Here is a 19246-nt window from a genome sequence, read left to right on the forward strand (position 1 = left end):
GCTCCTTTCTTGATAATGTTTCACTGACTTTGTTGAGCACGCTGGCAGAGTAGGTTTGTGTCATATGCAAAAAGAATGTGATGATTGATTTGAATACTAAGGTGATGACAACGACAGTGAGGAAACTGACAGCAATGCTTGATGCTTTGATCAGTCCATCTATCCAATCAGACATCAGTTTTGAGCGGGTTACAATGACTGACAGTAAGGATGCAATACTTTCGTGTAATTTGAGAAGAGGGGGGGAGGAGAGAGAATGGAGTTGTGTAAGTTGATAGGTCGAAGACCAGACAGATGGTAAAGTGGGCATGGCATGACATCACTGAACTGTCTTTAACCGTGTTCATCTTGCAAGAACTGGCCAACAGCCAATCATCCATGGTTTTCATGAAAAACAGAGTTGACATCAGTAGATGGGAATCATGTCATTTTATTATTTCATGGGTTTTGTTATTGATTTGTTGACGGACTCATTTGTAGAACAGGCAGACTGGATGTACAGCAGACAGTTTATTGGCTCAGTTTCAGCTGGGAGGGAGAAAGTATCATCTGAGAGCTTCCTTCTCTACAGGGGGTACACTCTTTGGTGTAATAAAAGCTTGACCATTCAGTACCTGAGAGCATGATTGACTTTTTATCTTGACAGAACCTTCATTTGTCATTGTTGGAACAGTTATTCGCTTACATTTTTACAAGGGTTGTGATTGTTATTGTAAATACATAACCTGTTTTACTTTCTTCTACAGGTATGATCTGACTATAAGCATGCTATTTTCCTTGTATTTTTTTCCTCCTTTTTTGGGGGATGTCATTCAGTGGAGTTGGGATTTTTTTGTGCACACAAAAATCATTAATATCATGTTAAAATGCTTGAATAGCCATCAACAATCAAAATAGATAGGAAAAAAAAAGAAAAAAAAGATTCAGAATCCATATTCATTTTTTGCCACAATAATGTTTACAGTTTTTGTACTAGAATTAAAAAAAAAAAAATGTTCCTGGCAAGGGGAGAGCACTTTTTTCCTCCAAATTCCCTGGCACTGAACTGGTAAAAAACACACCCAAAAACATGAAAAAAATCTGACAAAAAATGATGGAATTGTCAATATCAGAGGCATGTCCTTAGTTTACGTGCATGAGTATGACCATATTTCAACCAGCTTTTTGTTTCCCGGGTGTTTTTGTGTGTTTGTGTCTTTTTTCAGATTCTGTGGGATTGATAGTGACTATTTTCAGCCAAGATACGGCCCCATGTGATCATCTAGGTTATAATCAGCTTTCAGTTTCAGTTTCTCAAAGAGGCAAAAATGTGTTCAGACAAATCTATACAATATACCATGTCTGCTAGGCAGATGATGCCTGACCAGGAGCATAACCCAGCATGCTCAGTCAGGCCTTGAGTGCATGCATATAATGTATTTGTATACCTATCAAAGTAGATTTCTTCTCAAGAACTTGTCAGCTGGTGTGATCAAAACAACTTAGAACTCAACATATCAAAAACAAAAGAATTAATTTTAGATTTCAGGAAGACCGGATCTGACCCCTCACCACTTGTCATTAAAGACAAGCAAGTGGAGATCATCAGCAAATTTAAATTTCTCAGACTGATCATTTCCAACGATTTGAAATGGGAGATAAATATGGAAAAAATTGTCAAGAAAGCACAAGAGCGCCTGTACTTTCTTCGGCGCCTCAAAAAGTTTGGAATTTGAAAAGAAATCATGGTTGATTTCTACCGAGCAGTCATTGAAAGTACGTGTTAACCTTCGCTATTACTGTTTGGTACAGAAACATTTCCAAGGCAGAAGTCACAGCCCTGAACAGAATCGTATAAACTGCCACCAAGATTACTGGGGCTGATCTAGAAGACATATATTATAACTAATATAAGCGGTTACTCAAAAAAGCAAAATCAATCAGCCAGGACGAATTGGGGATTTTCGAGATGCTCCCCTCTGGTTGACGGTACAGAAGTATAAGGATGAAAACCATTCGCTGCGCCGGTAGCTTTTTCCCCGAAAGCAGTCAATGCCCTGTCTCTCGAACAAATCCAGTATGATAACTAGAACTGTGCAATCAACAACCATCTTCTGAAGATCTAGTCATCAGCCCCATCCACATGTAATATGCGGCTTCTGTTCAAATGTGTGAGTGTGTGTATGTGTGTGTGAGAGAGAGAGTATTTGTGTGTGTGTATGCGCGTGCGCATGGTGTGTGTGTGTGTGTGTGTGTGTGTGTGTGCAGTGCGTGCGTGTGTGAGTATGCACAATTTTTATCTTGATATGCACTTGTATGTATCCTAATTTCTACTGTATCTGTGTCTGTGTATGATTTTCGATTTATGTTCGTACCTTGTTATGTACTATCCCCCCCAATATTCATTGTGACCCCGGTACACTTGGTAATAAAGACATATTCTATTCTAAGAATTTTGCCAGAGGACAACACTTATTATGCCATGGGTTCTTTTCAGTTCACCAAGCGTGTCTCGTCCAGATGACTAGACAATCAGTTTGATTTTCCTAGGGAGAAAGGGCAAGAGTGGGAATCGAACTTACACCCTCACAGACTGTTTACTGACACTATATTGGCAAATGAGCATCTTAATCCATTCTGACACCTTCTTCCCTTGAATGTATGATACCTTAACTTTTTAATTTGAAGATGACAAAGAACATTTGGCACTAGTACCAACATTTCCAGATATAGATCTGGTTCAAACCATCCATTAATTTTATTCTGATAAAACTGCGTCTTCAGTGTCATTTTCTGTCAGTCTTTGACTGCTTTAAAACTTTTTTTTTTTAAATTATATTTTTATCTGTCAATGTGTGTCTCTCTTTGCCTGTTTGTCTGTTATGTATGTAAACTGGATGTCACAGAAAGTATGATTGCTTTCCTTGTTTCTTCAAAAGGAAATGAAACTTTTGTCAATTATTTATTTAAATTTTCAGGTGTTCCAGAGCCTTATAAACCCAAAAACCGCTTTGATGTTATTCGATGGGATTACTTTACTGAGACTCTGATTTACCTTCAAGATGATTTTACCAACATTAAACTTCTTAAAGGTAGGTGCCTCAAACTGTCAAAACAGAGAAAACAAACAAACAAGTACACAGAAGCAAAACTTTTGTCTTAAAAACAGTTACTTTGTGATTTTTCAGAAAATATAATGTAAATGATATGATAATAATGCACTTGTTTTCATTCACCATCATGCTGTTCTGTATGTGTGTATGTATACTTGTACATATAATGTGTGTGTGTATGTATATATATATATATATATATATATATATATATATATGCAGATATGTGTGTGTGGGGTGAGGGGGGGCGGAGGGTGTTTGTGTGTGCGTGGCTATGAAAGGCTCAGTAAATGATTCAGAACACATAGCAGAATTTTGCTGCTTCTGGTAGATGTGTGCGTCAATTTAATTTCCACGCTAAACAAAAGAAAATTCTATTTTAACTAAAAATGATAAAATGACCTGTCAGTGAGTAATATGATAGTGCTAAAGTTTGTGAAAAAGAAGTTAAAATGTAACAGTAAAATGACAGTAGAAACTTTTTTGTGCAAATTCATTTATAATTATTTTAAGTTGAAATGAATAGACACATTGTAACAAAATGCACAAATGGAATAGACAAAAGTGATATGACACATATTAAGATAATATGGTTCGGCAACAGAAATTATTTACATGACACTATATGTTAGCATAATATAGATGTATAATGATAATAGTAGTAATAACAACAATGAAAAGAAGAAGAAGAATTAGAATGCAGATTGATGCTCACAACTCCCAGTTGTATACAAAAACATACATAATGGTACATTAAATGCACCATTCATGAACAAGCAAGTGCACACACAAACAAACTTAACACCGCACATGCACACACATTACCAGCAAAAGTTTCAAAAGCAAATTTGTTAATAAGATGGTAGGCAGAATGGAAGAGTTGATCAAAGAAAAACTTTAAACTGAGCTGAGGAATTCATGTGACAGACTGAAGGGCAGTTTGTTCCAAACTTCTGGGCCAAGACAGGAGAAAGAACGCTGACATGTGATTTTTTGTTCAATGTGTTGCACATACATTTTGATGGGTGGACTCGTCAGATCACTGAGTGTATCTCTCATTTTGTCAGAGATGACAAAAGCTGAGTCCTCCTTTCTATACTGCATCTCCTGAAATTTACTCAGAATCCCAGTAGTGTGGTTTCACGTCAAGAAGATCTGCAGTTGACTTCCTATTTTCAGTAAGACAGCAGCAAGAGAAATGCTGTGAACAAAGAAATTCAGCATTAGCTGAACTCAACACCTTTACCCCTCCATTTTCTGAAAAGGATATTCTGTCTACCATTCTGATAACCGAGACACATGTTTATTGTCTATACACAGGTACAGAAATTCACTGTTCGACATGTGCCAAACCTATTCCACAAAAAAAATATCCAAATAAACTGAAGCTTAATAAGTTAACAAAAGTACATAAATTAAGATCATACACAAACACACACACACACACACACACACATGCTCGTACACATTATGTACTATGAAACATCTCAAGATTTTCTAAAACATTCTTTTTTGTAAGAGATCTGTATTGAATCAGAAAGAAAAAGATACTAAGGTTGTGTTCAACATAAATGTTTGTATGAATCAACAGGCGCAGATAAGCTGGATATTCAAGAAGTGGTCAAGGTGTCGGTGGAGAGACTCAATGCAAAGTACAACAACATCTTCCTCTACTCTGGCCTGAAAAATGGCTATCGTCGCTTTGATCCCCAGCGGGGCATGGAATATGTTCTGGATATAACCATGCGGGACACATCCAGTGGTAATCAGGAGGTGCAGAAACGAGTGCAGCTGGTTCGTCCTCTGGGGCAGGTCAGTCCTCAGATCTGCTTTGGCATGATTTCTGTCAGTCTAGATATATGTTACTGGGTCAGTCTCTTGGTAGATATGCTCTTCTTATACATTTATTACTTGATATAGTTTGATTTTATTGAGATTTTTTTTCACTTTGTCTTTCAGACAACCAAGATGTACACAACGTACTATGTCCATGCACAGTATCTTTTGTCTCTGTTTAGCAAATGTTTTGAAACTCAAGGCCTGATCAATGCATTGGGTTATGCAAAGGTCAGGCATCTGTTCCTTTTCATCTTTCCAGTGGATGTAGTGTAGTGTATATGGACCTGTCTGCATGCTCTGACAACTCTTGAAATTGAGTACTGTAAAGTTTGGTCTAATGAGTGCACTAGTACATAAGCTGCACCCACTAAATTAAAAAAAAAATTGAACTTCATATACACATAACTGCACCCGCACTTATTACCAGTACTGGAATACATAGTATACCGATACTACGGAAAAGCTATGAATACTGTAGGTTTTGAAAGAAATACAAGCGGAAACAACACAAAGAGAAGCAAGTGAAAATACTGCTAGTGCCACACAAAAAAATAAACACAACGAAAATAAGATCCATAATTTAGGGATAGTCACATTTATTCAGTGTTGTCCTGCTCACTGAATCCACTGAAATCTTCGTCTTCAGTGTCCAAGTTGAAGAGAACCAGCACAGCTTCCTTCGCCATCTTGTCACTGACTTCAGCCTCACTTTCACTTGATGAACATGAATGCAAGGTGGAGGTCGCTGCTGGTTTGTCGCTTGCACTGTCGTCTGCTAGATCAATTGCCTTCAGTTTGAAGGCTGCATCGTAGGCATTACGTCGCGTTTTCAGCATGATGAGGGTGTACGCTTGAGCAGAGTGGAACTGAATGCTGATCTGAAGGTTTTAATGTGTGCAGATTTGATTTTTAAAACGTGAACAGTTAGCACACTAACCTGAAGCTCATCCAAAACTTCATGAACAGAAATCATGATTTTGGTGAGTTGAAGGGCAGCTAAGAATAGATGAGAATGTGACGCTCCCAGGATCGTTAAAATCCTCAAATAAGCCGCATCATTGTACAAGCCACAGAGAGAGGTTGAAGCTGGGAGAAAAAGTCGCAGTTTATAGACCATACTTTATGGTAAATGTGAGGAAAAATAAAATTTTGTGATTATGAAGCACCATTCTGGTTATGCCGTTTGTTACAAGTCGCAGTGTATTTTGTATTTGTGTAAAATATATACACTAAGCTTCAGAAAACTAAAACAAGACTTGTGCAATTACCAAAGTAAAAAAAAACAAACAAGAGAGGCCAGGCCTTCAAGACTCACCTGTGATACACTTAAAAAAAAAAAAAAAATCTAATCGTTAAAATGTGTTCTGTATTTGTTATTATAAAGCTTTGGGTTAAAAGAACAAAAAAGTCCTAACATCAGACTCGAACTCCGCGTGTTTGGGTGTGAAGAAACTGTCTTACCCATTACACTATCATGGCTCCTTAACTGACATTCAAAAATATAGTATTTAAACATGCTTTTTTAAAGGGTGATAAATCGATTGCAGTATTCGCAGTGAGAACGCTGTTTAAATCATATTATTCTGGTGTATCTTGGGCATTCAGAAAATCTTTAAGGGCAATTAAAAATTCTTTTTAAGTCCATTGTAAAGGAGACGTGGCTATCGCCGCAATCACACTGCAGCATTTAGCCATTTTCTCTGGATCTAGATAGATGTACAAGTTTCAGTTAGTTACACCCGGTTGACACGGTCGATTCAGTTTCTCTTTTATGTTCATTCTAGTTTTATAGTTTTAAAGTTGATATGAAAATTGAGTATTTTGTTAAACTAATAACACGTTGAACCAAGTACAAGTACTTCTAAATGTCTTATGAAGTGAAAAGGACTTCATTTTGAGAAAAGTCAAGACTGGAAATTTTTACGATTCCGATCAGTTCAAGGGTATTAACTCACATGATTTATTATTTTTAACTGTGAATTCCAACTGATTCTGTGGATATTTTTATGGCAGTTTGGGGCATAATCCAGTAAGTGATGAGGCGTTCTCAAATCTTTCTCTGAATAAATATTTAACGGTCTCCTTCTCCAACTTTCCATCACATGTTATCGTGTATTGTCCATTGAATATAGGATTGAACGGGCAGGTCAACAGCTTGAAACAAAATGGCGTCGTTCGCGTTCGCGAAGAATATGAGCACACGCTTTGAATGTGTATAAATATGTGTATGCAATTGATTTTTGCCAATGACCTTCAGGGCTCAGCCAATAGTTCTATAAAGTCCACTCGTCGTATTGATTTTAGTATTTTCCGAAAAAGACCACTTGGGCAAATGAACATAGTGAAAGCCCTGTACCCTGAGAGTAAAACACACAAGCTTTTTATGTATTGAGTATAATTTCAAAATGTAATGTTTAAGATGATAAAGATCAGTTTAAAGCAAATTAAGTCTCCTAGCATTAATTACAGATTAATTTCCCTTCTTTACTATCTGCACCAAAACGTTTGCAAAATAAATATAACTTCCATGCTTAGCAAAAGAAGTTCCTGTTTGAACAAAGAATGATAATAAATAATGACTGCTCTTGTTGTTGTGTCAGAATATCATATCAAAGTGCCAAGTTTAGAGAATACAAAAAATATAAATATAACAGTAAATGCAGTTTGCATATAATTTGGCTTCTTTTTTTACTTTTTTGTGCCCATCCCAGAGGTGCAATATTGTTTAAACAAGATGACTGGAAAGAACTGAATTTTTCCTATTTTGATGCCTAATTTGGTGTCAACTAACAAAGCATTTGCAGAGAAAATGTCAATGTTAAAGTTTGCCATGGACACACACACACACACACACACACACACAGACGACCGAACACTGGGTTAAATCATAGAGTCACTTTGTTTACACAAGTGAGTCAAAAAGAGAAAAAAAAAGAAGTCATTCCCACAAACTGTTGTCCTCTTGTCAGATTTACATTGAAATATACTATTACTGTACTAAGTGAAAAACTGGATGACAGAAAACAAACTGAAACTAAACGATGACAAGACTGAAGTCCTGAGACTCCTTCCTCCAACAGTAGATGCCACTTCTCTGCCTTCCACTGTTGATCTTGGAAACTTCTATCTCATTCTCTGATCATGTCCGTGACCTTGGATTTTTCCTTGATAAAGATATTTCCATGCAGTATCACATCAGCAAAACCTGTCTAGCAGCCTACTTTGAACTCAAATGAATCAGCTCCTCACACCATTATCTCACACTTGACGCAACCAAAACACTAGTTAGTTCATGCATACCCTCTAAATTAGACTAATGCAACTCTCTTCTCATCGGTTGTTCGCAAACACTCCTCAGATCACTACAGCAGGTACAAAACTCTGCCGCCAAACTGATTTATAATGCAAAAAGATCTGCACACTGCACACCCCTTCTAAAACTAAAAGAGTTGCACTGGTTACCCACAGAGCAAATAATCAATTACAAAGCCACCTGTCTCTGCTGCCATGTCATATCTGGAACTGCACCCCGATACCTCTCTGACATCTTTCAAATCTATGTACCTTCCCATTCTCTTCGTTCTGCTGCCGATGATAGAACCTTCTGCGTCCCAAAATAAAAAAAGAGAACAGTATGGTGGTCAAGCCTTTTCATCATCTGCAAAGCATCAACATTTCAGCGCCTCCATCAGCCAGTGTTCCACGTCCAGACAGCTCTACGCTGTATCAAACCAGCTCACTGGTAAAAGTAGAGAACTGTTGCTGCCAAAAAACATTCCTCCTCAGGATCTCCCTGTTGCTTTTAGTAATTATTTCAATGACAAAATTGTAAACATCTGACAAGAACTGGATGCTAGCCCACCAGAGGACCGATTTAATGATTTTAAAGGAAATTTAATGACATGTTTTAGACCTGTCTCTGAAAAAGCTGTAAGAGATTTTATTCTCAAATCTCCAAGTAAGAACTGTGACCTTGATCCATTGCCCACTAACCTTTTGAAATTATGTCTTGATGACCTTCTCCCTTTGATCACCAGAATTATTAATCATTCTCTTGAGTCAGGCATTGTTGATGATTGTCTTAAATTGGCCATTGTCACCCCTCTTTTGTAAAAGCACAATTTGGACACAAATCAGCTAAAGAACTATAGACCTGTCTCTAATCTTTCTTTCATTTCTAAAATCATTGAAAAAGTTGTGTTACATCAGCTCCAGGAACATCTTGATGAAAACAGTCTGCTTGAAACTTGTCAGTCAGCTTATCGGAAAAGCCATAGCACAGACACAGCCCTTCTTTCGGTCACAGATAGTCTCCTCTCAAACACAGAGAAAAGACTGACATCTGTAGTGGCATTTTTAGATCTGTCAGCAGCATTTGATAAAAGTGACCACCAAATTCTTATCAATCGTCTTAACACTACCTTTGGCATTAAATTTACTGCTTTAAAATGGTTTTCTTCATATCTTTCAAATCGTCGACTCAAGGTGAAAGTAAAACATAGCACCTCTAAAGTCATTCCTCTTGTGTTTGGTGTCCCTCAGGGATCAGTCTTAGGGCCTATCTTTTTCACATTGTACACTCAACCTTTGTCTGACATCTTCAAAGGGCACTCATTTGGTTACCATAAATATGCAGATGACACAGAATTACAAAAAGCCGCTTCACCATCTGATTTTAAAACAGTCATTACTGAATTGGAAGCTTGTATAGCTGATTTAAAAACATGGATGGACAAAAACAAGCCAAAGCTCAATGAAGACATAACTGAACTCTTAGCTGTTGGAGACCTAACTCATGTTAAGGCAGCAGAAAAGGAACTAGTTACGTTTGGCCCTGCTTCAATAGCATTTCAAACATCAGCCAAATACCTGGGTGTATATATCGATCAAACCTTGACTATGAACGACCAAATTTCATTCTTGTGTTCTCATGTAATTTTTATCTCCGAAGGCTAGCCTCAGTCAGACCCTACATAACAGAGAAAAATATGGCTCAGTTGGTTTCCTCTTTTGTCCTGTCCAGACTGGATTACTGCAATTCCACTCTCACAGGTTTACCATCTTCCTCCAGGTTTACCATCTTCCTCCATCAACAGATTACAGAAAATTCAGAACAATGCTGCATGACTGGTTCTCGCCAAAAAGAAATCTGATCATGTTACACCTCTGCTGAATCGGTTACACTGGCTTCCAAGTGAGTCCCGCTTTCACTATAACTGGTATAAGTTAGCAACACTTTCCTTCAAACATTTTGACAAGTCTCTTCCATTGTATCTCTCCTCTGTATTGGAAACATATGAACCGCAAAGAACATTAAGATCCAGTTCTGAAAAGCTGCTTAAACTTCCAAGGACAAATCTGAAATGCGCTGGAAATAGGTCTTTCAGAGCTCAGGTTCCCCAAGTGTGGAACTCTTTACCTTCATCTCTTAGGAATGCCTCTGATCTACATTCCTTTAAGTCAGATCTGAAAACTTACCTTTTCTGTGAACATTTTTGTTCTGGGCGAAACGGTTAAACCAAGTTATGCCTGTTAACAAGTATCTTTTTACTAGTATTTTTGTAGTCCTGTTTTAATGCATTGTGCATTTTATGTAGTTTTGATCTTAGATGTGATGGCATTTTTTCTATGTTGTTATGTTTTAATGGGCGCGCGCGCGCGCATGTGTGTGTGTGTGTGTGTGTGCGTGCGTGCGTGCGTGCATGCATGTGTTTGTGAGGGTACAGTGCTCTGGTATGCGTGTATAAATGTGTAGGCATGTTAGTATGTCCAAACAGAATTCTATGTTAGAAAATAAGAAATATTTTAATGCTTATGCAATTTTGTTTTTAGTGCAGTTGATATTTAATGTCAGCATGTGTGTGTGAGTGTGTGTGTGTGTCTGTAAGGGAGGGACATCTATATATGTGTGTGTGCGTGTGCATGCACATATGTGCGCACGTGTGTGTGTGTGTGTTCTATGAAATGCTTTTTGTTTTAATCTAAACCTTATTTACTTCATAGCTTTTATAGTCTGATTCATCTCTTAAGTGTGTTTTTTCATTCATATGAACACACTGTATGTTTTCCATTGTCAGATAGCGGTTGATGTGTTTTTTAAGTCATGTTTATAGTCAACTGGATGATGTAAGGCGCTGTGAGCAGCATTGGTGCTGGATGTTGCACCATAGAAAAACTATGTATTATTATTATTATTATTATTATCTGCTGTTCAAATATGGAAATCTTTGCCTCACCGCGTCCATCACAGCACCTCATTGCCTTCCTTTAAATCTAACCTCAAGACTTTCCTCATCCAGCAGCATCCCATACATGAAAGTAGTTAGTTGATTGTGTAGGTATATTTGTAACGCTATATTGTGTGTGCGTCAAATGTGTGTATGTATGTATGGGTGGGTGAATGCATGCATACATTCATGTATATAAATTATATGTATGTATGCATAATGTATGTTTGTATTGTACATACAAGTTTGTTGGGGGTTTAGGGAGTGCACGGGAGGGGTAGTACCTTTAGAGGGGGGGCTTGTCACGCTCTTCCGGGAGTGGTTCGTCCTCTGTTGGTCCCCACCGGCACCCAGCTCTCACTTATGGGTCCTAGAAGCTGCTAGCATGCGGCAGCATCCAACCCCCGGGCAACGGCTTTGACAGGCTGGCTAAACTAGGTGAGGGTAGCCAACGGGTCTCAAACCCTCGGTGAGTTAGGGCTTGTTTACCCAAGCATGTGAAGACTGGATCCGGCGGACTCTGCGGAAGAAACCTTCATTGTTCAACGGAGAGGAAGGTGGTTGCAGCAGAGCACTGTGGTGTGCTGAGGGCAGGATGAGGCACATGGGACATCCTGGTCATCCACTGCATCCGTTTCCATCTCCAGTCGTCTTGACCTCGTCTTGCCACTGGATGCAGACGGTCTCGGACAAGAGAGTGAGGTCGACGGTGCGCAACTCCTCACTATAAACAAAGTCATCGCGCAAGTCATCAGTCATCCTTCATCCCATACCATCATTTTCCCCAAGCCCTGTGGCGACAGGCGAGTGACGAAGCGACAGGTGTGGGTACACTGGCAGTCGTAGCCGCGGACCTGCACACAGGCGGCTCAGGCCATAGGGTCGTTTTTCACCGACTGGAGCAGCAGCGGAGATCGGCAGCCCCCTGAGCGACTGAGCAGCCCTCTTCAGGACAGCACTGCTCACCTCCATGGCATGAGGAAGGGGCTAGAAAAGGTGCCCTAAACATTGCCTGCTCCACACCACCCTAGTCGGCATACCGCAGCTGACGGGGACCCTACTCAAGCGGTCGACACACAAAGGAAAGAAAGAAGAAAACAAGGAGCACCCCATTGACCATTGCCACATGGAACGTGCGTACACTTCTGGACAGAGGCGACTCAGACAGACCACAGAGACGCACAGCACTCATTGCGAGTGAACTAGCCAGGTACAACATCGACATCGCTGCCTTAAGTGAGACCAGACTGGCAGAAGAAGGCGAACTCTGTGAGCGAGGCGCAGGCTACACCTTCTTTTGGAGTGGTTGCGGACCTGAAGAGAGACGTGAGGCTGGAGTTGGCTTTGCAGTGAAGACAACCTTCGTTGGCAAGCTGGCTGGCCCCCCAGTAAGGAGTGAACGATCGCCTGATGACGATGAAACTCCCTTTATGCAATGGGAAGAAGTTTACCACCATTGTCAGCACCTACGCACCCACCATGACCAACCCGGATGAGATCAAGGACAAGTTCTACGAGTACCTGAACGCTGTCTTCACCACTGTTCCCAGTGCAGACAAGCTCATCATTCATGGTGACTTTAACGTGAGAGTTGGCTGTGACAGCACCTCCTGGGAAGGCGTGATTGGGAAGCATGGTGTTGGCAACTGTAACAGCAATGGTCAACTACTTCTCCAGACATGTGCCGAGCACGACCTTCTTATCACACACACCGTCTTCTGCCTCCCTACCTGTAACAGGACATCATGGATGCATCTTCGGTCTGGGCATTGGCATCTCATCGACTTTGTCATCGTCAGGAAGAGAGACAGGCAGGATGTACGAGTCACGAGGGCCATGTGCGGCGCCAAGTGCTGGACAGACCACCGCTTTATCGTCTCCAAACTCAACCTCCGCATCCAGCCCAAGAGACAGCCTCAGGGCATGAAAGCACCCAAACACCTGAATGTCAACAAGCTGGAGGTAGGCAACATCAAGCAGAGCTTTGCTGACACCCTGGAGGAACGCCTTGAGTCCACTGTACTGGACAACCAGAATGTGGAGGCAGCATGGGGCACACTGCATGAGACGGTGTACAACACTGCCAAGGAGTGCCTGGGGCCTTCTGCCAGGAAGCACAAAGACTGGTTTGATGAGAACTGCACTGAGATCAAGCAGCTGCTGGAAGACAAACGCCAAGCCTACAGAGCCCACATTGAAGATCCCAAATCACAGTCAAAGAAAGACATACTGAAGAGCGCATGCAGCACCATCCAGCTGAAGCTGCGGCAGATGCAGGATTCCTGGTTGAGCAACAAAGCTGATGAGATCCAGGGCTTTGCAGACAGGAACGACATGAAGAACTTCTATTACGGCCTGAAAGAAGTCTACGGTCCCACCACCTCCGGATCTGCTCCACTCCTCAGTGCTGATGGTTCCACCCTAATCACTGACAAGGACGGGATCCTTGAGAGATGGGCTGAACACTTTGACAGCATACTGAACCGCCCTTCCACCATCAATGATGAAGCCATCGACCAACTCCCCCAGGTGCCAGTCAGTGAGTCGTTGGATGCCATTCCAACTTTGGAGGAGACCCAGAAAGCTATCCGTCTGCTATCCAATGGCAAAGCCCCTGGCTCAGACTCCATTCCAGCTGAGGTCTACAAAGAAGGTGGTATGGTGCTGACTGAGAAGCTTCATCAGCTGTTCCAGCTCATCTGGCAGCATGAGGCAGTTCCACAGGACTTCAAAGACGCTTCCATCATACACCTGTACAAGTGCAAAGGAAATTGTCAGGCCTGTGACAACTATTGTGGAATATCCCTGCTGTCCGTCGGAGGCAGAGAGCCAGAGTGCTACTCAACCGTCTCATAGCACACCTTGAGCAAGGTCTCCTACCAGAGAGCCAGTGTGGCTTCCGGAAAGAACGCAGGACTATCGACATGGTGTTTGCTGCCAGGCAGCTCCAGGAGAAGTGTCAGGAACAGAACGCCGACCTTTACTCCACCTATGTCGATCTGACCAAGGCCGTCGATACTGTTAGCAGAGATGGCCTTTGGAGAATCATGGCGAAGTATGGATGTCGCAGAAAGTTCATCACCATCATACGGCAGCTACATGATGGGATGCTGGCCTGAGTCCAAGACAACGGAGAGACTTCAGAACCATTCCCTGTCTCCAACGGAATCAAGCAAGGGTGTGTTCATGCCCCCACCCTGTTCAGTCTCACGTTTTCAGCCATGCTGACAGATGTCTTCAGAGATGCTGACGTAGGCATAGGCATCAGGTACCGCACAGATGGCTCACTCTTCAACCTCATGAGGCTTCAAGCAAAAACCAAGGTGAGGACAGACACCGTCAACGACTTCCTGTTTGCTGATGACTGCGCTCTCAATGCTGCCTCCGAAGCTGACATGCAACACAGTGTCGCCAAGTTCTCTGCTGCCTGTGACAAGTTTGGCCTCACAATCAGCACAAAGAAGACTGAGGTGATGCACCAGCCAGCTCCAGGAAAGCCTTACGTTGAACCAAACATCTTCATCAACGGGCAACGACTGAATGCGGTGGACAAGTTCACATACCTGGGCAGTACACTCTCTCGCACAGTTGTCATCGACGACGCGGTGAATGCCAGACTCGCCAAAGCCAGCGCTGCCTTCAGCAGACTCCATAAGAACGTTTGGAACAGGAGAGGCATCACCCTGGAGACGAAGCTCAAAGTATACAAGGCCATAGTTCTCACCACACTGCTCTGTGGATGTGAATCATGGACGGTCTACAAACGCCACGCCAAAAAGCTGAACCACTTCCACACCACCAGCCTCAGAAAATTTCTCAGCATAAAGTGGCAAGAGAAGATCCCTGACACAGAGGTGCTCACTCGTGCAAACTTGCCCAGCATCTACACCATCTTGATGCAGGCCCAGCTGCACTGGGCAGGCCATGTAGTTCGCATGCCAGATCACCGGCTCCCCAAGAAACTGCTGTACGGCGAACTCCAACATGGCAAGCGCTCCCATGGAGGCCAAAAGAAGCGCTTCAAAGACACTCTGAAAGCTTCTCTGAAGGCCTTCAACATCAGCCACGACACATGGGAGCTGAATGCAATGGACAGACCAAAGTGGCGTTAAGCTGTCTACAAAGGCGCCAAATCCTGAGGCCAACAGAATCGCTGCAGCAGAGCAACGCAGACAGGCCAGGAAAAGCAGTGCCAGCAAGTCCCCGACAGTCGCCACCATCCCCTGTCCACACTGCGTCAGAACCTTCTGGACGTGGATTGGCCTGACCAGTCATCTGTGCACCCACAGAGCCCAACCCACCCACCCCCAGGATGACTAGATGGTCCTCGTCGATCGCGACGGACAAACCACACAAGTTTGTATGTACATATATGTTTATTGTGCATGATTGTGAGTTGAGGACTGAGTATGTTTCGTATGCGTGTGTGTGTGAATTGTAAAGTGCTTTGTGCAATGAGGAAAGCGCTGATAAATGCCCAGTTATTATTATTGTTATTATTATTACTAACAAAATCATGCAGAATTGTACACTTTGCTTTCTCTGTTTGAAATAATATGAACACTGTAGGAATTATTACTTATCTCTTGATAAGAAGATGGTCAAGAATTTGATTTGTATCCAGTTTCCATGACATAAATTGTGGAAATTAAACATTTTTTTTTTAGCTCTGGCTACAGATTTCCTTGTAAAAATTCACCTCGTGCACTGAACACAAAATACTTTTTTTTTTGTAGCATGATATCTACAAATGCATAATTTCATAAAATACTGTAGTTTCATACACTGATTATAACTTTCACATGGTGACAAAGTCTAAAACTATTTCATGACTGAAACTATATTCAAATTAGTTCTAACTATTTCTGTGAAGACAGCCAATAAACATATTTGAAATGTACAAAAGAAAACCTTTTTTTCAGGCAGAACAAAACAGATTTTGAAACACACAGATTAAGTTCATAACTTCAGAACTGTACATCTTTCCCATATATTTCAATGTTACAAACAGCAAGAAATAAATGTTATAATTGTTTTGATCATGTAAAGCATACATCAAAGACCCTGTAAATTTCAAAGACTCAAAAAATGAAGTTCAGGTGAGAATAGAATACTTAAAAAAAAGAGAGGAAAAACAGTTTAGGTGAAGAATTTGTCCCCAAAATGTTATTTCTGTACATGCTTAAATAAAACAAACACATAATTCAAAGAAAAATGAATTATGTAGCCTTAGCAGGATATTAGTTATTTAAGTGGAAAAAGTTAAAATAGATGAAATTGTTTGTTTTTTCCCCACAAGTAACCAGATACTGAGCATGCATGAGTGCAGGGATTTCTGTTAAATAACTTCTGTGTGTCTACATCTTGTGTGGAGTGGGTGTGGGTTTGTGGGTTGGAATTGGAGCAGGAGGATTTGTGTGTGCAGGTGTATTGTGTGTGTTTTTGGTATGCATATGTCATTTTATTTTTCAGTGTTAATGACCAGGTAGCATTGAACTGGGTGTACCAAATGTCCTTTTAATATTTATATTATTATTAGTAGTAGTACAGTAGTAGAGGTGTCCAAACCACTTGATCCTCTGTTGTTCTATGTGTTGTAGTACTGGTTTTGTTCCTACCATGTCTCGTATCACCTCATTCCTGATCTTGTCTCTCCAGGTCTTGTTCACTGCTTTTCTCAAGCATTTCGTTTCACAGGTGACCAATTTTCTCTCGAGGGCTTTTGTTAAGGACCATGTCTGGCACTGGTATGTGAGCATTGGTAGGTAAATGGCGTTGATGAGTTTCGCCTTGGTGCTCATGGGGATGCTGGGATGTTTCAAGAGAGGGGCGAGTTGGTAGCTGACTGTGTTGGCTTTCTGGCATCTGGTCTCTATTTCTCTGTCTAATTTGCCCGCTTTCAGTGAAGATGCTGCCCAGGTACTTGAATTCGCTTGCTTGCTTCAACTGGGTTCCATTGATGCTGATGTCCAATTTTTCTGGTCTCCTACTGATGGTCATGACCTCGGTCTTACTGACGCTGATCTTCATGTTGTAGTTCTTGCAGCTTGTGTTGAGCTGGTCTGTGTGCTCTTGTAGCTGTGTCTTGTCGTTGTTCATCATTGCCTGGTCATCGGCAAACATGAGTTCATTGAGTGCCTCAGGGTCTGGGTTGGCCTCCTTTGTAATCTGGTCCATGTAGATCACGAAGAGCAGAGGGGAGAGATTGCAGCCCTGCCTAACCCCCGATGTTACTGGAAACCAGTTCCGCTGGCGGTGTGGACTGTGCTTCTGCTGTTGGCGTATATGGCTCGGATGTTGTCTAGCAGTTGCCCCTTGACGTCGTACTGCTCGAGGACCTTCCACAGCTTGTCTCTGTTGATTCGATCGAAGGCTTTTTCCTGATCCACGAATACGAGATGGAGATCTTGGTCGTATTCCATCGCCTTCTCACACAGTTGTCGGAGTGCAAAGATCGCATCGGTGCACCCTCTTCCTTTTCTGAAGCCAAACTGGGCATCACTGAGGAGATGTTCTGTTTTCGGATCTTTGCATACATTTTCCCTACGTGGCTGAGTAGTGATATGCCTCTGTAGGTGCTGCAGTCTTTCTTGCTGCCCTTCTTCTTCCATATTGGCACCACTATTGCATTTTGCCAGTCTTCTGGTACTTTTCTCTCCTCCCAAGCTTTCTGAAAGATGGTAGTGAGCCACTGTATTCCGGTTTCACCGCAGGCAAGGATGGCTTCAGTTGAAATGCCATCGTCTCCTGCTGCCTTGCCTTTAGGACTGGTCCTCACTGCTTTTCTCAGTTCACTTTCCAGGATGCTAGGTTCCGAGTGGTCTGGGTGGCTGGGGGTGAACAATCATTGGCAAAGCAAAACAGAGACAGTTGAAAAATGTCCAGCTGAGCATAACAGTTGCTAACAAATAAAAGCTGAACTATTCCAAGTATTGTAAGCAGTTATGAAATCAGACTGGTTCAAATATTGAATGAAGTGAGTGAATAAGGAACACAGTTAAAATGGAAAGCAGTGAGATCCAGGAATTTATATTACAAAACTGCTTAAAAGAAGGCAGTTTGCACTGACTTCATGTTGTCATGTGACATTTGCTTTTTTTAAAAATTTGCTGAGTCATGAAAATAACTTTCAGTGCCAACTGTTTAGGTGCATCTTGTATAGTGTTTTTCATTGTCTGTTTTCAACACATAGTGATAGCTGGGTGATCGCTCACTGCTTAATCTGTTTCATGCCTATGTCAAGCTGACGTCCCAGACAGAGTGCTTCTCCAGTGCCACAAAGACATCCACTGACTTTCTGCAATTGTTTCAATTTTTCCTTCATTCAGATTTTGTTCATTGAACACAGTAGGACAATGAACAGATAGGTTTGATGTGTCTGTTGCATGAAAATACTATTTGAGTGAGCATTGTCATGAGGAAGACCCCTTCCTTCTCAATAATGGTTTTACTAACTGGAGCGTGTGGAAGACTCATGAAAAGGGGGTTACACTTACAGAATACAGAATATTATCTCAAGAAGAGAAACTCACTTGTGGTGTATGCTACACAAACAATGCACAAGTATCACAGTCAGTCAGTGGTGGTGTGAGTCCATCGAGATCGATGATGACCATCATTGTCATCCAGCTGGGAGATGGGGGGGGGGTGGTGGGGGGGGGGGGGGATGCTCATGAATCTATCTGTGAATGTGCAGATGGCTGAATAGTCCAATCTGTGCACGAAATGTTCGCTGACAGTTGGGGCAGACAAAGACAGGCATATCATTGTCAGGGAGCTTGTTTGCCCGTGACTTTCTGGCCTGCCTCTTCTGAACAGCTGCAGCAGTCCTGTTGGCCTCGCACAACTTGGCGCCTTTGTGCACAGCAGTGCGCCATTTGTCACGGTCCACTGCAGATTCCTCCCAGGAGTCAGGGTTGATATCAAACGCTTTCAGAGAGACTTTCAGAGTATCTCTGAAGCGCTTCTTCTGACCTCCGTGTGATCTCTTTCCTTGTTGCAGCTCGCCATAGAAGAGCCTTTTGGGCAGCCGATGGTCTGGCATACGCGCCACGTGTCCAGCCCAGCGAAGCTGGGGCTGCATCAGGA

General features: G+C 41.8%; 1 protein-coding gene across 1 annotated transcript in view; it reads left to right on the forward strand.

Moving 5' to 3' along the window:
* LOC143293833 (chondroitin sulfate synthase 2-like) overlaps positions 1-19246 on the forward strand; it is a 78423-nt gene that overhangs the window by 31294 nt on the left and 27883 nt on the right. Inside the window, exons 6-7 of the mRNA XM_076605114.1 lie at positions 2958-3071; positions 4684-4904. Of these exons, the coding sequence (XP_076461229.1) occupies positions 2958-3071; positions 4684-4904 (335 nt within the window). The remainder of the gene's footprint in view (positions 1-2957; positions 3072-4683; positions 4905-19246) is intronic.

This window comes from Babylonia areolata, chromosome 19 (genome assembly GCF_041734735.1).
Source record: "Babylonia areolata isolate BAREFJ2019XMU chromosome 19, ASM4173473v1, whole genome shotgun sequence".
In the NCBI taxonomy this organism is placed as follows: domain Eukaryota; kingdom Metazoa; phylum Mollusca; class Gastropoda; order Neogastropoda; family Buccinidae; genus Babylonia; species Babylonia areolata.